This window comes from Nothoprocta perdicaria, unplaced genomic scaffold, assembly GCF_003342845.1.
Source record: "Nothoprocta perdicaria isolate Ctin4 unplaced genomic scaffold, notPer1 scaffold_223, whole genome shotgun sequence".
Taxonomy (NCBI): Eukaryota; Metazoa; Chordata; class Aves; order Tinamiformes; family Tinamidae; genus Nothoprocta; species Nothoprocta perdicaria.
The window spans coordinates 311,404-334,101 of NW_020455431.1; the positions used below are offsets into that span (position 1 = coordinate 311,404).

Below are 22,698 nucleotides of genomic sequence, written 5' to 3' on the forward strand. Positions count from 1 at the left end.
AAGGGATTGAGAAGGGCTCAGGCTGCATTTGCTGCGTTCTGGATCTTTCCCTAAGTGTCATCTGCTGGCCACTGCAGGAGACTGCATTCTAGACTAGATGGACCTCTGATCTGTGCCAGTTTCTTATATCTAACTTCCACCCACAGGTAGGATTTCATTAACTCGTAGGTGGGGTTATGCTGAGCGAGGCCTGCAGACACGTGGCCTGGCCTTCAAAGGGGCTCACGCGTGCTGCTGTCACAGCAGTTTCCAAACCTGCTCCACAGCCCCCAGCTCAACCTTCTTTAACACGCAGCCTATCAGCATAGCAAATCTGCCACGTGGAGAAATCCCCTTCAGCCTAAGCCTCCTTCAGATGGGTGGGAGAAGAGATAGGATAGCAGCTGAGAAGGGTAGGCAAGTTAACAAGTCTTGCCCTACCCAACGCGGTAGAGGGATTTGCATTTGTCTTTTTATAGAACATTTGAAAGAGATGGTCTCTCARGAACAAAAAGTAAGGAAATAAGCATGGTCTCCCAGTCATGGCCTTGCATGCTTAGAGGACTATCACATTTCATTTACACCTGCGACGTGATGGTTCTGCCTTACCCTGGAAAGTTTAGCTTCACTTTCAGAGAAACAAACATCATTCTATGTGTCTGTCTGTGGTCACAAAGAGTGATATTGAGTAATAAGGACTCCTTAACTCAGCCTACTTAAGCCTTCCATGATTATTCTTCCTACCAAGACAATTTCAAAACAGTTATTTTAAGGTCATTCCAGAGGAAAAAAAAAGTTAAAAATTCACCACTTGAGTTCATAAAAAATGAGATAATTTTTCACTGAATATAGCTGACAACTTTTTTTCACAAAGGTTTTGCAAAGTATGTATCCTTTCTGAAGGATGCGCTGAATTCTTCACAGTTGCAGGAACAGGTTAGTGGTACAAACTGTAGGAACTTCTTATTGGCATCAGATAGCAATATGCAATGATTTGGGAAACTAAATGCCTCATGCAACTCTGCTGGGTATCCTCAAATGTCCTGGCTTGCTACTTTGAGGTCTCTTCTCCACACCTATCACAAGCTACAGGAGAAGTGGATCACTAAAGAGTATAATTATTTGTAAAATAGCCATGGGGCTATGAATGCAGGYACTAACCTGCATGGTGTCTGTGCTTTCTTGTCCCAGAACCTGTGTATAYACTGTAAAAGGGAGATTTGTATAAATATATCCAGATTGTACTAGACTCATTCTCTACCAAGGAGAAGCTGACCTATTAGACCATGAAGCTTAGTGGTATTTGCAGAAAAAGATAATTAACTCTGACATTTTCACTTATAAACTTATGTTTGTAATAACAAAAGAAATGAATTTGAAGGGCAAAAGAGGGAAACAATAGCTTTTTGCACTTTAAGTCCCTGTTATACTGAAAGAAAACAGCTGTAAAAGGCAAAAGGAAAAAATGCCTTCTTTATAGCATCCATTCTTTTTCACACAGTATTTCAATAAAAAGGATGTACACGGGAAGGATTAAATCCTTTCTCATTCCCAAGGTGACCCCTTATGCCTTTGCTGCTTCACAAGCCTATTTTATATTTTTGACTTGTCATAAAAAATGATGTAAAGGCTACTTGGAGCAGGACAAGGTTGCAGCACTACACAAAGCAAGTTAGAGACTCCTGCCGAGCATGACTCACTCACTCCCATCAACTGCTGCTGAGAAGGGAGGAAAGCAAAAAAGGAAAGCAAACTGCAACCCTCCTCCCCGAGAATAAATATAATAGTAAGGTCGTAACTAGCTTCCCTTCCATTAGAAGACCTAGTTCCCAAAGGAGATTCACAGGCTACTGTCAGACCACCATGCCTCAAAGCTCTTCTTCAGGCTGCTCTGCTCCCTTATAGGATGCTAAGGACCATGATAATCCACCAGCAATGGAGAGCAATGACAGTACACACACATTTGGGGAACCAGACTAATAATCTGAATTCCTGGACAACTTAATGCCATGCTACCCACAACCCCTCATTGTCCAAACAGCCTAACATCCAGTGTTGCAATGTCCTCTGCTACTTTCAAGGTAGCATATTGAAACGCCTTTCAGCTTCCAGGCTGGGTTATTTTGCTGTATGAACTTTCCATCCAAGCACATTTTGATCTCARGAGAACCAATTACCTGGTCTACTGGAGAACAAAACAGACAACGGCAAGTGGCCAAAAGAATCAAGCTCACCACGTGTTTCAGGTTAGCACAGAACCTGAGAAGAGCACTGGAGCAGAAAAATGAACTCAGAACTGTGCACTCATGTTATATTTATCTTTCTCAGAAAATCCTTTAAGATCTCCTTCCAAGCACTCTTAGCAGAGTAAGTTAAGTTTGGACAATAGAAGATTTCCTCATGATAGTTCTTTTAACAGCTCTGCACCAGAAAGTAACACCTTGCTTAGCACATATGCAAGCATCGGTAGCAGCAAGAAGTTGGATGTATATGAATTCATTTTTTTATGAAAAAGAGTCAGAAAGAGAATATGGACCATAAAAAGATGGGATAGATGCGAGTATAAAAGCAGTATAAAAATAAGATTGGTATAAAACATTGCTAACTATGTAAGTCAAATAGATTAGTGTCTGTCCACCCTGCATTTCTCTTTTTGGCCGGTTTCTGACATCTATCTCTGTTTAGACAACTTAAGTCTAGTCACTGTATGAAGGTGGTATAAAATAATTCTTTTGTTTTTGGTAGGTAGGCAGCACGACCAAGCGCAACACTTATTCAAGCTGGTTAGCTAGAAGAAATCTGTCACAAAGGAGCAAGAAGGAATTCTACTGCACGGGAGAAGRTCTTTGAGGGGCTGGTTACGCTACTCAAAGTATTTGGCCGCACAGGTTTGTGAAGCCACCTGAGAACACCCCATGGAGTAACGTGCTAAGCCTTTTTGTTCAGAACCTAACTACAGGTATTAACATCAAATTATTACCCCGACTTTGCATACTACTTTAGTTATCTGAAGCAGAACCAATGCCTTCAAGCCTAGCAAATCAACCTCATTAAAACAAAAATCCTTTTTCATACAGCAGTAACACCCACCACATTATTTGTATTTATGAAAAACTCCATCATCCTTTCCCAGGTATTTGGAAATGTAGCAAGTATCAGAATTTTCTTTCTGCAGGTACTCACAGACACTCCAAAATGGGAGAGCAATCTTTATTTTATTTATTTTTTTTTTAAATCCTGACAGGACCTTGAATGGGCAGCATTACTCCTACTAGGGCTGAAAAGATAATAAGAGCCAGTAGATTTTTCTAAGGCACCACGGAATTGATCTTGGGAATTTATGTTTTTAAATGCTGGTCCCTTGTCTTGGCTTTGAATTTTTCCACTCCCACCAGCCTTTCAAGGGCAGAAGCAGGCAGGCATTTGAAATACAAGTCAAAGACAGCAACAGAATTCGATTCTGAGAACTCAGGAAATCGAACTCAGCCCTTATCAAGTCAAGCTAATATCCTAAGGAAAAAGATGATGCACTAAGTGCATGAGGACTGGAATAAAAATTCTCTCTGCCAGGCTCTAGGATTCTGCTTTAGTAGTTAGCAGCTACTAGAAAAATTAAGCTTTTACATTCTTTGTTACTTTCTAGAAGAGCTCACCTTTTCCACAGAAACATTCCCTAAGAGAGCTCAATAAATCACCGTTAAGAACAAAGTGCAGACACACTAGCCTGAAATGGGATCATGCCACATGACGAAGATAATACCAAAATAACTGCAGAAGCTTTATTTTAATAAAATCAGAAAACAGTTCTGTTGGGCAAGGGTACTTAAGAGCCCCTTCATGCCTGATCCCACCCTCTTCCCAACCAACAAAGCAAAATGACACTTCTAAACCAGCCACCACTCAACAGCTGGGATGAAAGTCATTAAAAAGAGAGCACACATCATACACCACCAATAATTACCAGCTAAAAACTGCCCTTGTACCTCATAAAGTCAAGCGTCCTGACCATACCTGTTTTAAGTGCTAAAGGAGCACACGTGAGATGCTACCTTCACTSAGGCAACAGTACAGCGAGTGAGCAAAGGGCAATGCTCCTCCGTCAGCTCAATGAAGAGCTATTGACAGTTGGATAAAAGCCACGGTTAAACATCATGGTTACTGTGTATTTAAGTCATGACTTTCCATTTTTGTTCATCTTGACTCACCAGATCTTCAGGTACTCAGAAAACAGACACARTCTGAAGTATCTTACACACAATGAGGGAATCATTTTATTAGATTATGGAAGACAGCAGCATTACAGTACAAAAAGTTACAAGAGTAGCAGAAAAAAAGTGTTTTTGGTTTAAATACTTAGGATTATACTGGGGAACATGAGAAGGATAGTACCCTTTTCTAAACTAACTCCTAACCAGGTTATCAAAATAAGTTTTGAATATTTAGCACAAGTAAAAAAGTTACAACAAACATCATTATAAAATGCTTTAATAAATAGTTTTTTTCTGAAAGTTTTTTTAAGAACATGTCAAACAAAAATGTACTAAAACAGAAGATCCTGCAAAGCAATTCCTGTGTTCATGTATAAAATAACTGCTTTCAAAACATTTATGTTTACATTGTTCATGGGCCAGAGTTTATGCTCTCAAATAAACATCTGCTCTTCTCAGGGGTAGGGTTAACTAGGTGGATGTAGTGTTATGCTTCTTCAGTAATTAAAATAAACTTGGTTTGCCCACTTAATAGCAGTAATAAAGCCTTAAAAAAATCCCAAAAAACAAAACCCCTTAAGCCTTCCATCTTCCATTACAAATAATCATTTCTAATGAGGTACTCCCATCTTCTCAGCTTGACAACCTTTTTTTTTCTTTTTTTTCTTTTCTTTTTTGCTTTTTTTCTTTTTTTTTTCTCCTCTTTAGAGAAAAGATGAATAAAGCACAACAGAAACAAGATTGAGGAAAATATTGTTCCCTTCATTAGGTCTGTATTTAAACGCAAAAAAAGTAATACCACATGTAATTAACATATTCACAAAAGAAAAAACAATGCCTCGCTATGTTGGTACTGTACAGTAGATGCACCCGTTAGTGTTCTTGAGATGGGCTGAACGTGGGGATAAACAAACATTTCTGGATCTATTTACAYGTAAGTGGTTATGCTCCTATGTAAATACAAATGACCAACAGATTCCTAACATTGATTGTATTAACATCGTTTTCTAATCTGGACATAATACCAAAAAAAGTCTTATAAACTGCCATAAAACCTCCTTTTCTGCAACATAAATTAAAAGGAATGACATGTAAAAAAAAGACCAAAATATTTAAGTTATTAAATCAAATATACAGAGTGATTCATTTAATATRTACATATTTACAAAAAAAGCACTTTCACTATTAGAAAATAAACTGTGTCAGTTGGGGAACCTAGAGTTCTCACAATTTAACTATATTGATATGGCAGTCTTTGACAGTTGCTATAGAAAAAGTTTAATCTCAAGGCACTTGTCACATGCTTCAATACTGCAATTCTAACGTAATTAAAACAGAAATCAAAAGGCCACTTTTAAACCACAGTTGAAAGATCTCTATAATTTTTTTTGTTCCTATTACAAAGTGTGTAAGGCAAATTTGGAAAAAATCTTACAGAAGCTACTAACGTAACAAGTGCAGTGAGCTGCCATTAATAGATTCAAAGTCAAGAAAACATTTTAAAGTTCACACAACTTCCTCAACCAGGAGGTTTTAAAGCCACCATTAAATTAGAGTAAGTAATAAAAAGAAATACATTCTGTAAACAGTGTACAGTCTTTTGTAATAAACTTTACACATATTGAAAATACAACCTCTCCTCTGCCACACAGCGAGTGTATTATAAGTAAACTTTACAAAAATAGCAACTATCAAAGATTACTCATTTTTTTCATCTGACAGTCATTGAATAATTTATACAAGGCTAAAGAAACAAAATAAATTTTATTTATTATTATTTTTATTTATTTTTTTTACTCAAAATAAAGAAACTATGAACATTTGACTCCAGATACTTTCAGTCCTTGATGCAAAGTGGAGATGTCAATTTTCCCCCTCCCCAGTAAGGGCGGGCACAGTGTGCCCACCTTCCAAACACGGATTAGTCTCTACTGCCTTCAAAGTTTGATGCATTCACATTTTTTACAGATCTGTTGTCCATTTTGCCTATTTGATGGGATTTCTTGACCGGACTGCTCTCTGTTGTGTCAGATGCCTTTGTTGGCAAGGGCTTTGCGAGTTTGTGAGAGAGGAATTTGTCCATTTCCTCATCTCTTTCCTCATCTTCATCCTCCTCTTCCTCATACTCTACATACTCCTCTACTGCATCACAAGTTCTTTTTTGAGGAGATATGAAGTTTTTGCATTCATAACGAATGTCTTTGTTACTATAAGATCTGTCTATAGGGTTTCTTATGGGATTTAAAGGTGCCCACTGGTTATTGGCACCCTCTTCTCTAGGAGGACGGCTTCTTTCTCTCTCTTTTCTCCTCTTCCGAGTCCACCACACGCAGATGATTATACAAGTCAGCCACACAATGCTAAAGACCGCACAAAGAATCGGAACCAAATAATCTAGAGGGCAAACAAACAAAATTCTTGTGTTAATGGAAGTAAATATATAGATTGGACAGTTGCAAGAGATGTATCTATGTCTAAGTTAATCCTGAAAGGACTTTTAGAAGAAAACACCTTCACTGAAACACTTATCACCATATACTAGTTGTGTTTAGAATTTACTATTCYAAGCTAACATTCTTCCTCTATCATTAAGCAGGGAAAACACATCTCCAAGGATTTCTTTTCTCCCCGCCAATGGAGAAACTGATTATATAAAGAGCATCTYCATCTGAAGCACATAGACCAAGCCCCACAAAACCTCAATCATGACCCTTCAAAACGAAACACAAATTAACAAACTCTTACCCTCTTAGGAGACAGGTTGGMAGGACTACTATACCTCTAGAGTAAGCACTGGTAAGTACTGGTATTTGCATCAGAAATACACACTACATTTACCCTAAGACAGAAATATCCATTTCTGTCAAGTCCAGGCATTTATGTATCACCTACCTCTTACCTTGCTTTTTAGTATCAATATTATGATGTTTAACCAAACAAGCACCCCTTATGATTTTCCAGCTTTACAGCAAAATTCTTAATTTAATTTCTTGTGCCAAATTATTTGGTGTAACAGAATTCTATCACTAAATACACTACTCTTCACTGCTAAATGAAAATAAAGGACTTAAGGCAATTGCTTTTCCCATACTCTTCTATCATACAAGCCCTGCTAGATCTTTTTCAGCCACAACAGTTYGTATTTCTATGATAATCCCCCCAAAAATTTATACATGCTGTAAATTTGCTTCTACTTCTTTTGCTCTGATTCTACTACTAGGACAAAAGTACCCCATTTTTCTACTCTTTGAGCAATCCTTTTGACCCTGCAAAACTGTAAAGCCTCTCATGTTTCATTTCCTTTCATTTTCATTTCACATAACTTCAAAGATCTGCAGACAAATGCTGTCAACTCACTCGTCTAGCCTATAACCCAAATGCAAATTCCCCCTGTAACTTCAAGTCTGCTCCTTGCAGAATAACCCACTGACAAAATGACCTCAACTCCTTCAGCACCTCGATTCACCACCTTTAGCACCTTCACTCCACCCTTAAAGTGCCTTAGAACATGTTCTTGTGTGAAAGTTATGTTGGAGTTGTGTTTATACACAAAACTCCAACACAACTCCAATACTTCTTTCTGGTAAAGGAGACTGAATCAATTGGGAATAATATTAAACTATGAATTTAGGAATTTCCTTCTTAGAAAATAGCAGCTTTTCATACCAGTCTCTCCACAATCAGGAAAGAAATATTGCATTCTCATGGCAATCCAAATTTYTAAGATTCATAGGCAAGGCTTTGGCCATTTAGACACTTCATTAGCTTTTCTTCTAGCTTTTAAGGAATTAAATAGTCTTAATTTGGGAACTATATGAAAATAATCTCTAAGGACTTGACTATCCCAGAAAAATCAGATTCTCATCACAGACACATGGGGATTCCACCCACTGTGTTATCTTTGAGAACCAAGTAAAGGCTAAAAGTAAATTAGGATTTTCCTGGTTGTTGTTTGGTTACAGTTTACTTCCTAATGATTCCAGTTAAGAAACCAGGAGAATCTGCTCAATATTGAGCATCCATATCAAAAGGATTATTGAAACCTATCATTTTCCGACATTTGTTATGCGATCAATAAGTCTTTTCCATTCCTCAGAGCCTTCTGGAATCTTATTGGGGTGGAAAGCAGAATAATCCCATTTCTCTTCTCCTAAGATTTTAAGCAGACCCAGAATGAGGAGGGGTTTAAGTATATCAGAATTTTGGCACAAGACTACCATCTATGCAGTTTGTGTTCAATACAAGAACAAAGCTCGTGCATTCCTTTCCCAGGAGAGCTAAGGAAACAGTGTATTTGCCAAGGCTTTAATAGATTAAAGGCATTCCCTAGAGGTAAAATGCAAGCAAAGGAGAACCAGGCAATTTTCTCATTCTTTGGACCATGAGTGGAAGACTTTCCAGAAGGTTACACATTGGAGTCCTGGAACTGGACCTGAAACTGGAAAGTCTCCTGCCATTGTAAGATTTCCACTGTAGGACTTGTTTGAACTGCAGCCTACCACGGGTCATCCACAGGACCTCTGCCTGCCTGCTTCAGGCAAGGAGATGAGCAAGAAATACAAGCATGCAAAATCTTCAACTGTTCATTCTGGCATGTGTCAGAGATAAAAAAGGATCTCCAATCATACCATACCCCCCATTAAGGGGAATACACATTGTACTTAAGTCAGAYGTGCACTAGTGAGAAACTCATGGCCAAATAGGAGAGAAAGGTGATTTCATCCCAGCCAAATGTGAAAAGATACCAGACAATTTTCACTCCTGTTAAGGAGTTAAGGTAGGTAACACGAGCACTTTCGCAGACACTAGATGCAATGGCCTGTGCCTGTCTCCGCCTGTATTATTTTTTTCAGCAGCATCAAAGACTGGGGCTTGCATGAAATTAATTTGAGAGAGTCAGAAAGGATGTAAGCAATGCATTAACAGCATAAATCCTTGGCTGGTTAAAGGCATATTTAGAGTGGAAAGCATGACTGGAGATTAGAGTCAAAACAGTGATTGAGAATAGACAGGAATATTCTGTTAATCTGTTTGAATTTCAACTAGCACACAAGCACAGGTTCTTGCTTTTAAGACATTTCCTGTTCAGTTAGAGATAGCAATTACAGAGTTAAAAGTAACAACCTAATCTACTACCTACCCAGCAAGACATGTTAAGACAGACAAAAAAACTGACAGGAGGGGCACCGTATATGCTTAAAAACAGTGAGTTAACATATTGAGAACCTTACCTGATGATGCATTCCCAACAACTATGGTCTCCACTTTGACCTCAGTTACTGCCAACATAACAGTGCTGTTTTGCCGCTTGGTGATGGCATTTACTATTGTATTAGCAGCATTCTGTATGAGACTATTGTCTTGTTCATCTTGATGTGGAACAAAAGACTAAAGCAGTAGAGGAAAGATGGGGGGAAAAAAAAGAATTGCAAAGTGAAGTGATGACAATAATTCTACTTCTTAAAACCAGTTACATCTTTACTGTGCTCTGCAGGTTGATTTTTCTTGACAGTTATTTATTGGCCACACTAAGAGCTTACTGCAGTAATAGCATGCTGGTTCAATGTGCACTGTATAAAGTATCAGACTTGGTGGGCAACACACCTACTTGCTAATGTCGTATACCTCAAGTAAAAGGCAACTGACTTCCACGTTATACTACTGAGCTAAACTTAGTCATAGTTTGAAGCACTTTAAGACATGCACATTATCTAGACACAAGCTTGGACCATTAACAGTCTGCTATATTTAAACCACACACACTGCTCCTTGCATCATAGCTCAGCACATTCTTCATGATGTTGGTAATGATGTGTTTTTTTTTTTTTTTTTTTTTTTTTAAAAAAGCTTCATAGGAGAAGTTACTGTCACCTGACTGGAATTCTCTTCAACTTCCCACTTAGACTTAAGCTTATGTTTACTGAGTGTCCTAAAGCAGCCATAGAGGATGCACAGCAGCCAAACTTCATGCTGACAAGATTCAATTCAACCACTGACAGCACCACTTTTCTATACAGAGAAAGTCAACAGTCCAAGATTTCAGATGGATAAGCACTTTTAGATGCTTATCAGGATGGAATCAGTCTCTGAAGTGATTTATCAGTAAGACAGCGATAGTCTTCAGTCATTAGTAACRCTCATACCTCACAAAGCTATCTAGCAACTAGGAAATTCTGAGATGAAATTCTCATATTTGCATTCAAAATGAAAGAGATTATAGTAACTACATTAAAGTGAAAAAACTTTGACAGCTTCCCATGCTCTAAACAGAGAAACAGTTCCCTGCATTTATCAGTACAAATCTCATACTTACAATAGCAACTTCCACTGCATTCTCTGTGGAGTATGATAGATCACATAATACTATCAAAGTTCTCTCCCTAGAAACAATTCTAGAAGCTGGTAAATATCGAATTTCAGAACAAATATTTTCAGTTGTAGTGCCCTGTTAGAAACAATGGAAATTACATGACTTTAGTTCTAGTCAAAGACAGTATCTAGAGATACACAGCTTTTTTTGTTTTGCAGCTACTGAAACCCGACAGAGATGACAAAGAGGACAAAAGTGAGGAACAAGGTTTTGGAATCAAGTGGGAGGAAGTGGGTTTAAATAACTATCAGCACAGCCCAAAAAATATCTTGAAATGATCTTGACCTGTTAGAAATGATTTGATTATAAGATTTGAAAGAAATCCATAATATTCAAAATGGATTTTAATTTTGCCTTGTCTTTTAGACATAGGGTGTCTTATAGCAGCAGAAGTCATAAATTCTGCAAGCTGCTGACACAATAAGGAGTCACTATTAGAAGTATTAATCTTCCATGCCCATACACAGAATATAGTGCTACACACATTGCTATACTTTCTTATTAATTTCTCTTCTCACCTGCGGGACTTTGTCTTCATTAAAAATTAAAGTAATTCTAGCACAGTCATTGTCCAAATACCCAGAATTAGGCAGACACTTGATATTGGCAGGCAGAGGCTCAGAGGCACTGCATTCTCCCCATTCAGCGCACGGTGGCTGGAAACATTTCATATACTTCTCCTGGCATTCTTGACCCATGGGGCACTGGTTATTTGCATCCCAGTGCTTTTGTAACAGACAAGGTTTTTTCCCACACCACACCTAAAAATTAAAGAAAATATTGTTACAATTGATTGCTTTTATGCATCAAATCAAAACATACAATCCACCGAGAAGATTCGCAATCAGCTAACTGTAAAAAAAAGTACTTCTGCAGTACTGTCATTTTAGTAGCTGGAGTTGCTCATTTACAAAATGAGCACATTTGTGTTGACAAAAATGTAAACTAAGCACCTATTACCAAGACATCGGTGAAAGGATACTGCATGAAGGGCTTACAGATTCATCCCACCTGAGTTATCAAGAAGTTCAGACATCTATTTTAAGACAGTCATTTAGGCATCTATTAAAAGCAAAAAAGAGAAACACCTCCACAATGATTCACATCCCTCAGATATTTATCTGGAGATGCACTGAAGCTCTTTGCCACAGAATGCTGAGGACATTAAGAGTGACACAGGTGATAGGGACTGCCACCTAAAACACACCCACYTCCAACAGAAAGGAGCATATCAATATGCCCAATTTAATGAGGTACAGCAGGCTTCCAAATACAGCTCTGTTATGATACACATCTGTAGATCTCTAAACATATATTGAAGTTTTAGGAAAAACATACATTTCTTAAAGCACTATTGTCAGTAAAAAAGTATATTTATTCTGTAAACCAACATATGTAAGTGGATGATTTGGTTCTTTGTCTACACGACACCTAGCTAAACAAAGGGTGAGGATGGACGCTGAGATCCAGAAGTTTTTACATTAGTGCTTCCAATGAAGCATGTGTCAGATTGCAGGGTGGGCAAATGTGTTAGCCAGTGTTCATCTGGAATGAACTTCCAGCTTGTGCACAGAAGTGATTTTTTGTGTGACAAGCTGCATAAGTGCCACAAACCCACTAAGAAACATCACATACAAAAGCCACATTACAGTATGAACTGAAGGGCTTGGAACACAACGAACTAACTTATTCGAATTGTACTTAGGCTAGTCTTAAGTTTTATAAATCACAACTACCAGTGCATATGCCATGCTGCATATAGAAAGGTTGTAACKTATCAATTCATAAGCCTTTTGAAAGACAAAGAGGCAAGTACTACCAACTGAGGAAGAAAATACTTTTTCTTCCTACATGTCCTTTACCTCAGAATTAGTCTTCCACAGAAATAGAAGCCCTAAAACTGTTTGCATAACTGCTAGAATGATTTATTTATCCTTTCAAGGGTCACTACTCCTTTCCAGTTCATATTTACTTTTCAGCAAAAAGTGCYCCTCTGTCTCTAGACAACTTGTTCYAGAATGTAGAGAGCAAAACATTAGCTTATGATTATAAAGACAATTCCATAAGCATTTTCACAGGAAGTCACTGGACTTCACTTAATTAGTTTGGGGTGACCTATGGAAAAGCAGAGGGAAGAGAAGAAATGTGTATATAAAGAGTCRTAAGTATGTTTCAGACAGAAGCATTCAAGAAAAAATGGTAAAATGCCTACCTTGGTGCAGTCAATACGGCCATCCAAACAGTGGCAGTTGTTGCATTCTTGATCCCACCTGCTGCCGTGAGGAAAGGTGATTCCCTTAAGCCAGCAAGGCTTTCCAATTCCAATCACTAGTGAAAAAAACATAGGCAGACATTTCAAATTTAAGCTACTGAAACTGCACAAGCTTAGAAGACTACAGCTTACTGCTCCTTACAGAGACTACTGTATACCAGCTTTATACTGGCTATCCTATACCCATTTTTTTTTTTTTGCATAAAGGTTATAGAAATATAGAAATACCTTCTTGGCACCTAGGACCAACTCTTCCAGGGGGACAAGTGCATCGGTATCCATTTATTTCATCTATACAAGTGGCACCATATCCACAAGGGGAAGACTGGCATTCATCAATATCTAAGACAGAGAATAGATTAAACTTAATCACAAAGATACAGAGAACAGTGTTTGTACTTAAGACATTTATTGAGATGTAATCTGGTAATACTTGCTTTCCTGACATGCAGGAGTGACCAACTTCTCTTGCAATACAATCTACTACAAGGAAAAGGAGGAGTATGGTTTGATCTCTGTTACAGATATTTCATGCAACTTCTCTTAATGAGTTTCAAGTGGCAAGTAGATTCCATTTAGTGCAYATGGGCCAAAGAAAGCAAGATAGTAACGTGTACTGATATTACAGAATGGCTCAGGGTGGAAGAGATACCTGGATATCATCTATTTCATGATGATATCTAATCTAGAAAAATAACATCTCACTACGCATCTATCTTGGGGAAGTGGTCAACAGTAATTTATGTAACAGTGAAYCAATGCATGCAACAGAAACCAACCTGCCAAGGGAGCCAGACACTGTTTCCTTTCCAACCATGACTGTCCTCTCYCAAAACACCAACACATCTTCCAAAAGGCTTCCCTGAATTGAAAACTAACACCCACACCAGTCCCTCAAAAGCTGGTTCTTGGCTGATACACAAAATTGGCTCATCTTCTGTGTTACACTTTTTTTTTTTTTTTTTTGGAAGTGAATGTATTAAGTAGTGTAGTGTGATTGTTATCTGAGCAGTCAGGGGAAAGTATCAAATGGATGTGCAAGAGCTTTTGGTTCTATTATCCTTCAAATCCATTTTCAGATGAAGTTTTATGCAAATGGAAAAGTATCTAAGTTATTACAAGGTTTAATTTTTTTCCCCCTCTCTTCAAGCTACACTGGTTTACCATACACGATTATCCGCAACCACTAGTCCAATATCCAGAGATAACTAACCCAAAGCTACTAGTGTAAGTACTATGGTCAACATCTGACTATTGACAAAGTTGAAAGACCAGGCCAAACAGCCTKGAAGCCATAAAATATCAGTCTGATCTACCAAAAAGGTAGACAAGTTGTGTAAAAATAGGGTACATCATATTCAAGCATACAGACTAATGTCCCGTTACAAAGCGTGGAGAGAAAATCCCCCAAAAGAGAAGAAAATCCCAAACTCAGCCAAACAAGTGAAACACCCAAACTCCTCCACAACATTCAAACTCAACCTTACAATCCTTTTCCTTCTTCTCAGGTTCTCTGCTCTTCAAGCTACTTGCAGGTAGCTTTGAAAGATCTGCAAAATGGCATGAGCCACTAAACGTGCCAGCACGATACTCCCTGATGCTCACTAATGATGTCTCAGTGGATTTCTACTTCTAATGCTATATGAAAAATCTAACGCAACAGTCATCTTTAACACACAAAATGCTGCTTATCAAGAAATACCTAAAACATATTGAACTGTTAGGAAGCTAGTAGCCCAGAACCTTCAGCGGTGTGTATGACAAAAACCAGCAAATGAGACTTAGAGTACAATTTAAATCATTTTAAGWTGCATTTAATGAAGAAAGGAGCAAATTAAGGTTCCATTATTTACAAGGTGAGAATCAGTGCCTGAATATTCAACTGAATTCTGCTTCATTGGTTGAATTCAGCTGACCTATTACATAAATAGTCTTTTATTTATTTACTGTGTGTGTGTTTCAGAATGGTACAACCTTTTAATTCTTTATCCATACAGGTACTTACTAATTCTGCAGTCAGGACCAGCAAACCCAGGTGCACATTCACATCGAAACCAGTTCACACCATCAACACAGATGCCTCCATTGTAACTGCAAAAATAATAAACTTATTACAACAAGTTTCTCAGGGTAGATTCACAAGTCTAAAGATGAGCAAAAACCATAGGGGTCTCGCACAGCCTGTTCAAATGCAAATGTCTATTGTCCCTATTCAGGGTACRGAACAATACAGAATTAAGAAGTCCCTGATAATTCATAATGCAAGTCTACTTAATAAGCCACCTGCATTATTTCATTTATTCCCCCAAAGCTTTATTAATTAAACTCTCTGCTGTTATGTAGAGGAATGATTTCTTCCTATTAGAGAAAGCATACTGAGCATACTATTAGATAAATAAGATTGCTTAGTAAATCACCTGCTAAAASAGTAATATCCTACAAAAATGCATGTGTGGGGGGAGTGTGGGAAGCTTATCGACAGAACTCAGGGAGATAAAGCAATACTGTGCAGTACATGCAAAGCAGAGAATTTTTTCTTGTTTTTTTGAAACAAGTGAAATTATTGTAACAGAAGTCAGCAATGTGGAAAGATAAGTTATGTTTCCTTAATACATAATATTAATATTYTTCCCCTTTAGCCATAAGTATAAGGCTTTAACACAGTATTTATATCTTTAAAAAATATTTAAAAAAAAATCACAGTATTTGATCTAATAGAATGTTTTTATGTTTATATAAGTTTACCTATTGTCAAAATAAGTTTTCAATTATTTCTTTTTTCACTCAAAAACTCAGTTATACATATTTGAAATATTATCCTGAATCTAATTAATTGCATAGTGTAAGAACTCAGCACACTGTTCTAACTTTAAAACTATGCTATTATAATACTTTGTCTCCACACGTATTTATACGCTCAGAACTGTGTTTGGTCATCTTCCCCACTGTCAAAGAACAGCTAAAGCATGCCTAAAGCAAAAACATTTAAGGTTATTTTTATAAAGGCGGGCTTCAATAGTTTCTAGGATAGAACCAATTCTAATCTCTACTTGAAAATTTCTTTTACTCTCTTTTTGTTTTCACAATAGAGAACTGGAGTTCTCAKGCTTACCACGGATGAGGATTGCAGTCATTGGTATCTGGAAGAAAAAAAAAAAAAGAATTACTGCAAATTGTCTGGCAACCTCTCTGGCATATTTCTTTTCCATCATATATAACATGTCTAATCCATCTCTCACATTATAATGGAAAGAATATTAATACCAAACAGACCACTCTCCTCCCTGCTTTCCCTCATATGTTTGGGGAGAAAACTTGGTCAGAATTAAGAGACCAAAGAGATACCTTACATGCTGTGAAGAAAGCAACAAACACATCTGTTTTACTTAAACAACTTACATATCTTTTGACATATGAAATGCACTGAAGTACAGCATGGTCACAGCACTACAGATATAATCAGCCTCATTGCTAGTGGCCAGTTCAAATAGGCTCTAAAAGCTCATTTAAAAGCTAACCATCTCTTTGGAACTTCACACAAGTGAGTAGCCACAAAGATTTGTTAAGCAAATTTTCCCATTATAAAAAAAGTATCTGAATTAGRTAATATTTACACTAGTATAGTCAGCTTTAAAAGGTTTTAAAATCACTTAGGGCACACAYCAATACAACAGTAATTTCTCAGTAAATTTACAATAAAAATGCTAGAAATGTAGTTTTTCTGCATGTTATTCCTTGAAGGAAAAAAACAAAAAAATTGGTGGCTTTACCCCACCTAATCAATTCACTGCATTAGTATGTTAAAGTATTTAACTGATATCCTTAGAGAAAACAACTGTCAATGATGGAATACAAACTACTGCTTTCCTTTCCACATACTTTTCCTTACTAAAATTAATACGTTGAGCAAAACAATCCTCACAAAAATGTGTTCCCAAAGATTATTTTTCAATAGGAAGCTGAAGGCTTATTTTGGCAAAGACTAGGTGAAAAAGAGAGACAATTTCTTCATTCATTAGACAAGCGTCATCTTTACCTACCTCCCACCCAGAATGATTCAGATATTTTTGGCACRTGAACTCTATAAACTTGCTTTGTTTCAGTTAACTGCTCCAAGACAGACACTCCTAATATCCCAGGGGAATGCAGGGGAAGAAAGGAGAAAAGCTTACTCTGTGTGCATGTGCGCCCTTCCCATCCTTCTTTGCAGATGCAAGAAAAGGAATCTCCACTGCCAACACATGTTCCACCATTCATGCAAGGGTTTGGAAGACAGCTGCTGTTTTTAGCTTTGATTTAAAACAAAGGGGGAAAAAAAGATTTCCAATTTCATCTGAATATGCCAATATCACTATCCTGAAAAGTGTCTGATTAACACTTTAAAATTTACAAGAAAATTGAAAGTTTTTTTTTATACAATCTGAGTTATGATAGTCTCTTTTAAACTTTTATTATCATTTTCCTTCCCTCTCCTCCCCACCATCTCCCGCCTTTTTTTTTTTTTTTTTTTTNTTTTTTTTTTTTAAATAAGCCTCATGGTTCAACCATTACTTATTTTTCCCTCCATCTTTTATTTCTTTCTGGTAGTGAGTTATACAGGTCATCATGCACACCACACAAGACACTGCCATTTAAAAATGTAGACTTTGATTAAAAGCTCTAATTATATCTTAAAGGAAAGAAAGCCTACACTGAGCTACCTTCATCCTTGCCCTAATGCAAGTTTAATAGTCATAAAAAAGTGTATGATGGAGACTGAAGACTACAATTAGMTCAGTCTCCAAAACATCAAAATTAACTCCCTGCAGTAGCATGTAATTGTTTAGAAAGAATGACTTCTTCCTCTGTGCTTCAYTTTTCCTAGTTAAGCTTGTACCTATAGCTCCCTTGCTCAAAAAACTACTCGCATTATGACCTTTAAAGCAAAGCTGAAGACTAACTTCCCTGAAAATCTTCATACATGGTGCCTATAGAGAAGTACATAAACTAGTGCAAGAGGATTAGCATTCTAAACTAGCCTTCAGAGGAACCCAAAAAAGCCTATGTAAGCAGTATAAAGAGAGCAGTTTCCTAAAAGTCAGTATCTAGCATTAGTGGAAAACATCTGCCTGTGAGTGCTGGCTAATGACTCTCATATTTTTATGGAGTGGAAGATCTTAAAAATTTCAGTCACCAGTCAACAGGAATGGTTTTGATCTAGCTAAATAGAAGCTACAGKTTTGCCCATCAACCAAATGGTTAAGCATTATCTTAGCTCTTCTCTACTTGGTCCTGTCTTTTTTCTGTAGATAACTTTTAGGAGCTTACCAATGTTGCAAGTACTTCCTATCCACTCTGGAGGACATGAACAGCGGAATGTATCTCCATCATCGTAGCAAGTTCCACCATTGCTGCAAGTATTTGCATCACACTGGTATTCACCTGCGTGTCACAATATAGCAGTAATTAAAACAGCAAGTCTAGACCAACAGAAACAAAAATAAAGGATAGAGAATAAAAATACTTTGTGTCATCCACTTATTTTTAATTCAAAGRCCAGTTTATACTTGAATGACACAGGATGAGTTCCATGAGCTGTATTACTATAAGCAAACCCAAGTCACAGAAGTTAAAAGTAACTCTTAAGACAGTACCCCACTAATTTGTTCAAGAATATTTATTTTAAAATGCTCAATTTCGCTGCTGGGAATGTGGAAGAGGTAATGAAAGTATGCTTATTCTTTCACTGCAATTGTTTAAATTTCAGGAACTCTAGCCTCATAAAGAAAAAGAAAACAAATCCTTGGGTAAACTTCAGATCAAAGTAAAAGCACACTTACGTGAATGACAAGTTTTGCCTTTCCAGTCATTCTTACACTCACAATAGAAGTCATTCACCAAATCAATGCATCGGCCACCATTGTGACATGGATTAGGAGAACAGTCATTGAAATCTGAAAAAGAGTTATTTGATTAAATGGTCTTGGCAAGGTTAGATCATGAAAAAGTATAAAATATTCCTTTATACTAAAGAGGAAAGAAAAATTCCATTGTGTTTAGAAAGACTGAGTTCCAAATTATTAAAAGGCTACTATATTCATTATAGACAATGAAGAAAGAAAAACTCTGATTTTTGAAGAATGATAATTAGGAAAGTTTTCTAATAGCTTAAGAAGAAAAAAGTCATTCAGAAATCAGCAAAGTACCTAAATGAGCCAAAGTAGTTCAATTGTTCCTAACAAAAAACTGCATTCTGAACTCCAGAGAAAGCTATTATTTTTGCCCACAAAATGTCCTTGAAAGGAGTCTCAACCTAGGCCATCTACATGAGGTAGTTAAGGCTCCATCTCCTGCTTTATCTCTCAACATACTAAGAATTACAGCCTTTAGATAACTTCATATACACACAGGAATTTTGGAACAAAGGCAGAGGATTCTTTTCATTTATGACAGGTGTTAATAGGCAGCATCTAAGTATTTCAGACTAAACTTCATATAGGGCACAGCGAAACCTCTTTGAGGGTGAAGACTACCAAAGGTTTCTTAGCCTTTACTTCACATYTCATTTGGTATGAATCTTGCAAGAAGTCTAAAGCATGAGGCCAAGTTCCTTCCAAGTGACATTATTCAGAGTGGAAGATCACATACAGTAAAGCATCCAATGCAGTCCCCTTTGACATAGTCTGACTGCAAACTGGTCTAACATACTACTATGACTTGACCAAGGCCTAAAGACTCAAGCCAGGGTAGCAAGATTAAAAGTTTGTTCCCACTGAACCCTGCATACAAGCTGCTCTAACTCCTCATGATATTTATTGAATAAATCTTCAGACTTGCAGTTTTTTACCAGTGGATTGCACATTCAATTTATAATTTCTTTGATAAGGCAGAAGGATTTTAGCTTGAACTGATTTTCAGGAAAAAAGCTACCACACATTGGCAAAAAGAATGGCAACTTTTGTTATTTGTATTACTGGACCAGGCAAAAAAGGAGCTTCTTGTACATTAAATGCTAAAAGGTGCATAAGCTTACAGAGATAAAAGACTTGCAATGCATCTTTCTAATACAATCTGTCACTTTCACCTCTCAGAATAAAGTTTTCTTCTCCCAAGAAATACCCCATACTACTGCAAAAAATCAGATTTTTCTCCTATTAAAGTAATTGAACCCTCTGGAGCTGCTATCCAAAAGCCTGGAAAATACTTTGGCAAACACTGGCTAGAAGGTTCCTATGGAACAGAGAAACTCTATGCTCTTGTCAACCTTGCTCCAACCTTCATTAACTGCTGCAGCACAGATGTAATCCTCAGCAGTACTCACTTGTGTCACACAACTCTCCTTCCCAGCCACTTGAGCAGAAACACCTAAATGAATCCACTTCATCAATGCAGGTGCCACCATTCTTGCACGGCTTCCCAAGGCAGTCATTGATATCTACAACAACAATGAAAAGGTCAACAGAAGTTGGGCTGTCAACATCCGTCATCTTTATCATTCTCATGTTGGAGGAAGCCATGGCTTCTTGGAAGAAGACTGTCCACAGAGACAGTGGGTACAGACACTTTTCCATTTAAGTTTGGACTGAAATCAGCATGTTTCACAGAGAAAAAGTGAACTACTACAAAAGACAACTGTTACCAGAAGAAACTTTACTTGAAACAATGCACTACAAAAAGTGCTCTAGGCACCTTTTTAAAGTCCTAAAGTCATATATTTTTTGTTTTAACATCYGAAAACAGGAAGCTTTACAAGGAAGGGGTAGATCAGCAGTCATCTGAAGGAAATTCCTACTTACTTTCATGACAGTATATCCCAGTAAAACCTCTTTCACAAGCACAAGTAAAATTCCCTCCTGGTTGACTAATGCACCGTCCATGAGGCCCGCAAACGTTAGATGAAATGAAACGGATTCCACCTTGGGTAGCATTAGTGAAGACTTCTATTGTACAGCTGTCTATTACTAAAAATGAGAAGAATACCATCAATTGTACTAATGATTTGCATCACCAATCAGTTTACAGATTTAAAAGAAGTTACCCAAAGATTAAGATTGCTTATAATMTAATTTTTTATATTAACTGTAATTTACTTTCTACTTGTTCATAAACATTAAAACTGTTATAATGATTATTACAAGSATGTTTTCCCACTGCCCCACTACTTCACAAGGTTCAAGCAAATGAAGTGCTTCATATAATGCTATTACAAAATACAGTATTGGGCTCCCATTTTTAAAGGGCAATTTTCTGGACAAGAGCAARTACCTTTACAAGAATTGTTCTTGCAGTGGTCCTTGAGATGTGAACAATTCTTTCCATCATAGTCATCCGGGCAGGCACAGTAATAGTCTCCTCCCAGATCATAGCATTTAGCYCCATTCTGGCAAGGGTTAGGTTCACAGAAATCAATATCCATCTGCAGGAAAGACCTCAGTTAGCAGCAGCTGCTCGATTTCCCAGGGGTAATCAGCTTTATCTACGTTGCCATAGACACAGATGAAACTAATTTACAGGGAAACCCAAGTTTAAAATACATTTATGAATTGTCTTCATTGCATTCCTTTCAGCAACACAAATGTAGAATTCAAGTTACTTTAGTCATTCCTAACAGGCAGGATTTCTGATACCTCTGTAAAAATATCCTTTTGCAGAAGGATAAATAAGCACATTTGCAATAACTTTGCAAAATAAACAAAAAAATAACAAAACAAACAAATCACTAACTGGTGATGCCTTAAATCAGTTTCAAAATCCTCAAAGCAGCCTGAAGAGTTACAACCATTACATCATGATATCTTTCCTACAAATTGTTTTTCTTAGTTTCCTTCCCAGCCCACTATCTTTCATGCGAGAAATGAGAGCTTTCTCAGTCCCAGAGATGAAAGTCCAACARTGAATTTCATCAGGATATGCAATAGTTCTATCGGTAAAAAAAGGAGGGGGAAGGGAAACAAGAAAAAACAGCCAAATAAAAAAAAGCAACAAAAATACCACAAACCGACACATTAACCAAAACAGAAGGAACTCAAATAGCAAAGTTTTGTCTCAATTTTTGTCTGAATTCAGTGCAGCACACAAAATTCCTTCAGCAGAGAGGTTTTCTGCRTCCTTAATTGCTCTGTCATATCGAACATTTAAAATAGATTACAAAAATAATTAAGGTCTGAAAGATTCTCAGATCTCCTCTATCAGATGTCACCATTTGTTTCCTCCCATTASTGTAAATTTTCCCTTTCCAAAGCAAGTCCAGTAGCTGGTACTTTAGCATCTGGARTCAATGGTAGATCTTTCCTGTAACACAAAATGCAGGCAGCCAACCTCTCCTTCCCYTCTCCTCCCCTTTCAAATAGATTCATTACACAGTATGGTAGATTCTGGACATGACTAAAGCATTCAAGCTGTGATCTTTGTGTAGAAATTGCATATGATCTATGAGCTACTGCACCAGCTTAATAGTTGGTCATTATCTGCAAGCTTTTAAAAATTTTCTTAAAATCAGATTGTTTCCTTAACAACATAGATGCTTTTCAATCAAATTACTTCAGCATTTAGGAGACACCACTCTAATGTCCTCTGTGAAGAATTCTGGGGGAAATCCAACACAAAATTCTAATTCTATGTTCAAGACAACATCAACTGGAAACATTGAATTTGCATGTCACAAAAATAAAAATCACAAACTGTATTTAAGGCAACATCATCTTCAACCGCATAGAGAAGTCTTACGTCCTCCTTGGATACAGGCAGACCTCTGAAGTATTACCTTGAAGTATTTTAATTACAAATTATCACCAGCACCTCAGTGTTTCAGATCTGAATTCTTAGTTAATTAACACTGCTTAAGTGCACGCTTCTGCGATGGTCTCAAATTGAAAGTTCTGAGTCCACAC

At 37.2% G+C, this 22,698-nt stretch overlaps 1 protein-coding gene across 1 annotated transcript in view; it reads right to left on the bottom strand.

Moving 5' to 3' along the window:
- Positions 1 to 4,931: 4,931 nt before the first annotated feature.
- The window catches only part of JAG2 (jagged 2), a 62,763-nt gene continuing 44,996 nt past the window's right edge, over positions 4,932 to 22,698 (bottom strand). Inside the window, exons 12-25 of the mRNA XM_026039230.1 lie at positions 21,074 to 21,224; positions 20,605 to 20,769; positions 20,130 to 20,243; positions 18,649 to 18,762; positions 18,137 to 18,250; positions 17,002 to 17,118; positions 15,942 to 15,969; positions 14,835 to 14,920; positions 13,058 to 13,171; positions 12,770 to 12,885; positions 11,076 to 11,318; positions 10,501 to 10,632; positions 9,419 to 9,575; positions 4,932 to 6,581 (exon numbers count right to left, since the gene is read on the bottom strand). Coding sequence (XP_025895015.1) covers positions 6,109 to 6,581; positions 9,419 to 9,575; positions 10,501 to 10,632; positions 11,076 to 11,318; positions 12,770 to 12,885; positions 13,058 to 13,171; positions 14,835 to 14,920; positions 15,942 to 15,969; positions 17,002 to 17,118; positions 18,137 to 18,250; positions 18,649 to 18,762; positions 20,130 to 20,243; positions 20,605 to 20,769; positions 21,074 to 21,224 — 2,124 coding nt within the window. The 3' untranslated portion in view covers positions 4,932 to 6,108. The remainder of the gene's footprint in view (positions 6,582 to 9,418; positions 9,576 to 10,500; positions 10,633 to 11,075; positions 11,319 to 12,769; positions 12,886 to 13,057; positions 13,172 to 14,834; positions 14,921 to 15,941; positions 15,970 to 17,001; positions 17,119 to 18,136; positions 18,251 to 18,648; positions 18,763 to 20,129; positions 20,244 to 20,604; positions 20,770 to 21,073; positions 21,225 to 22,698) is intronic.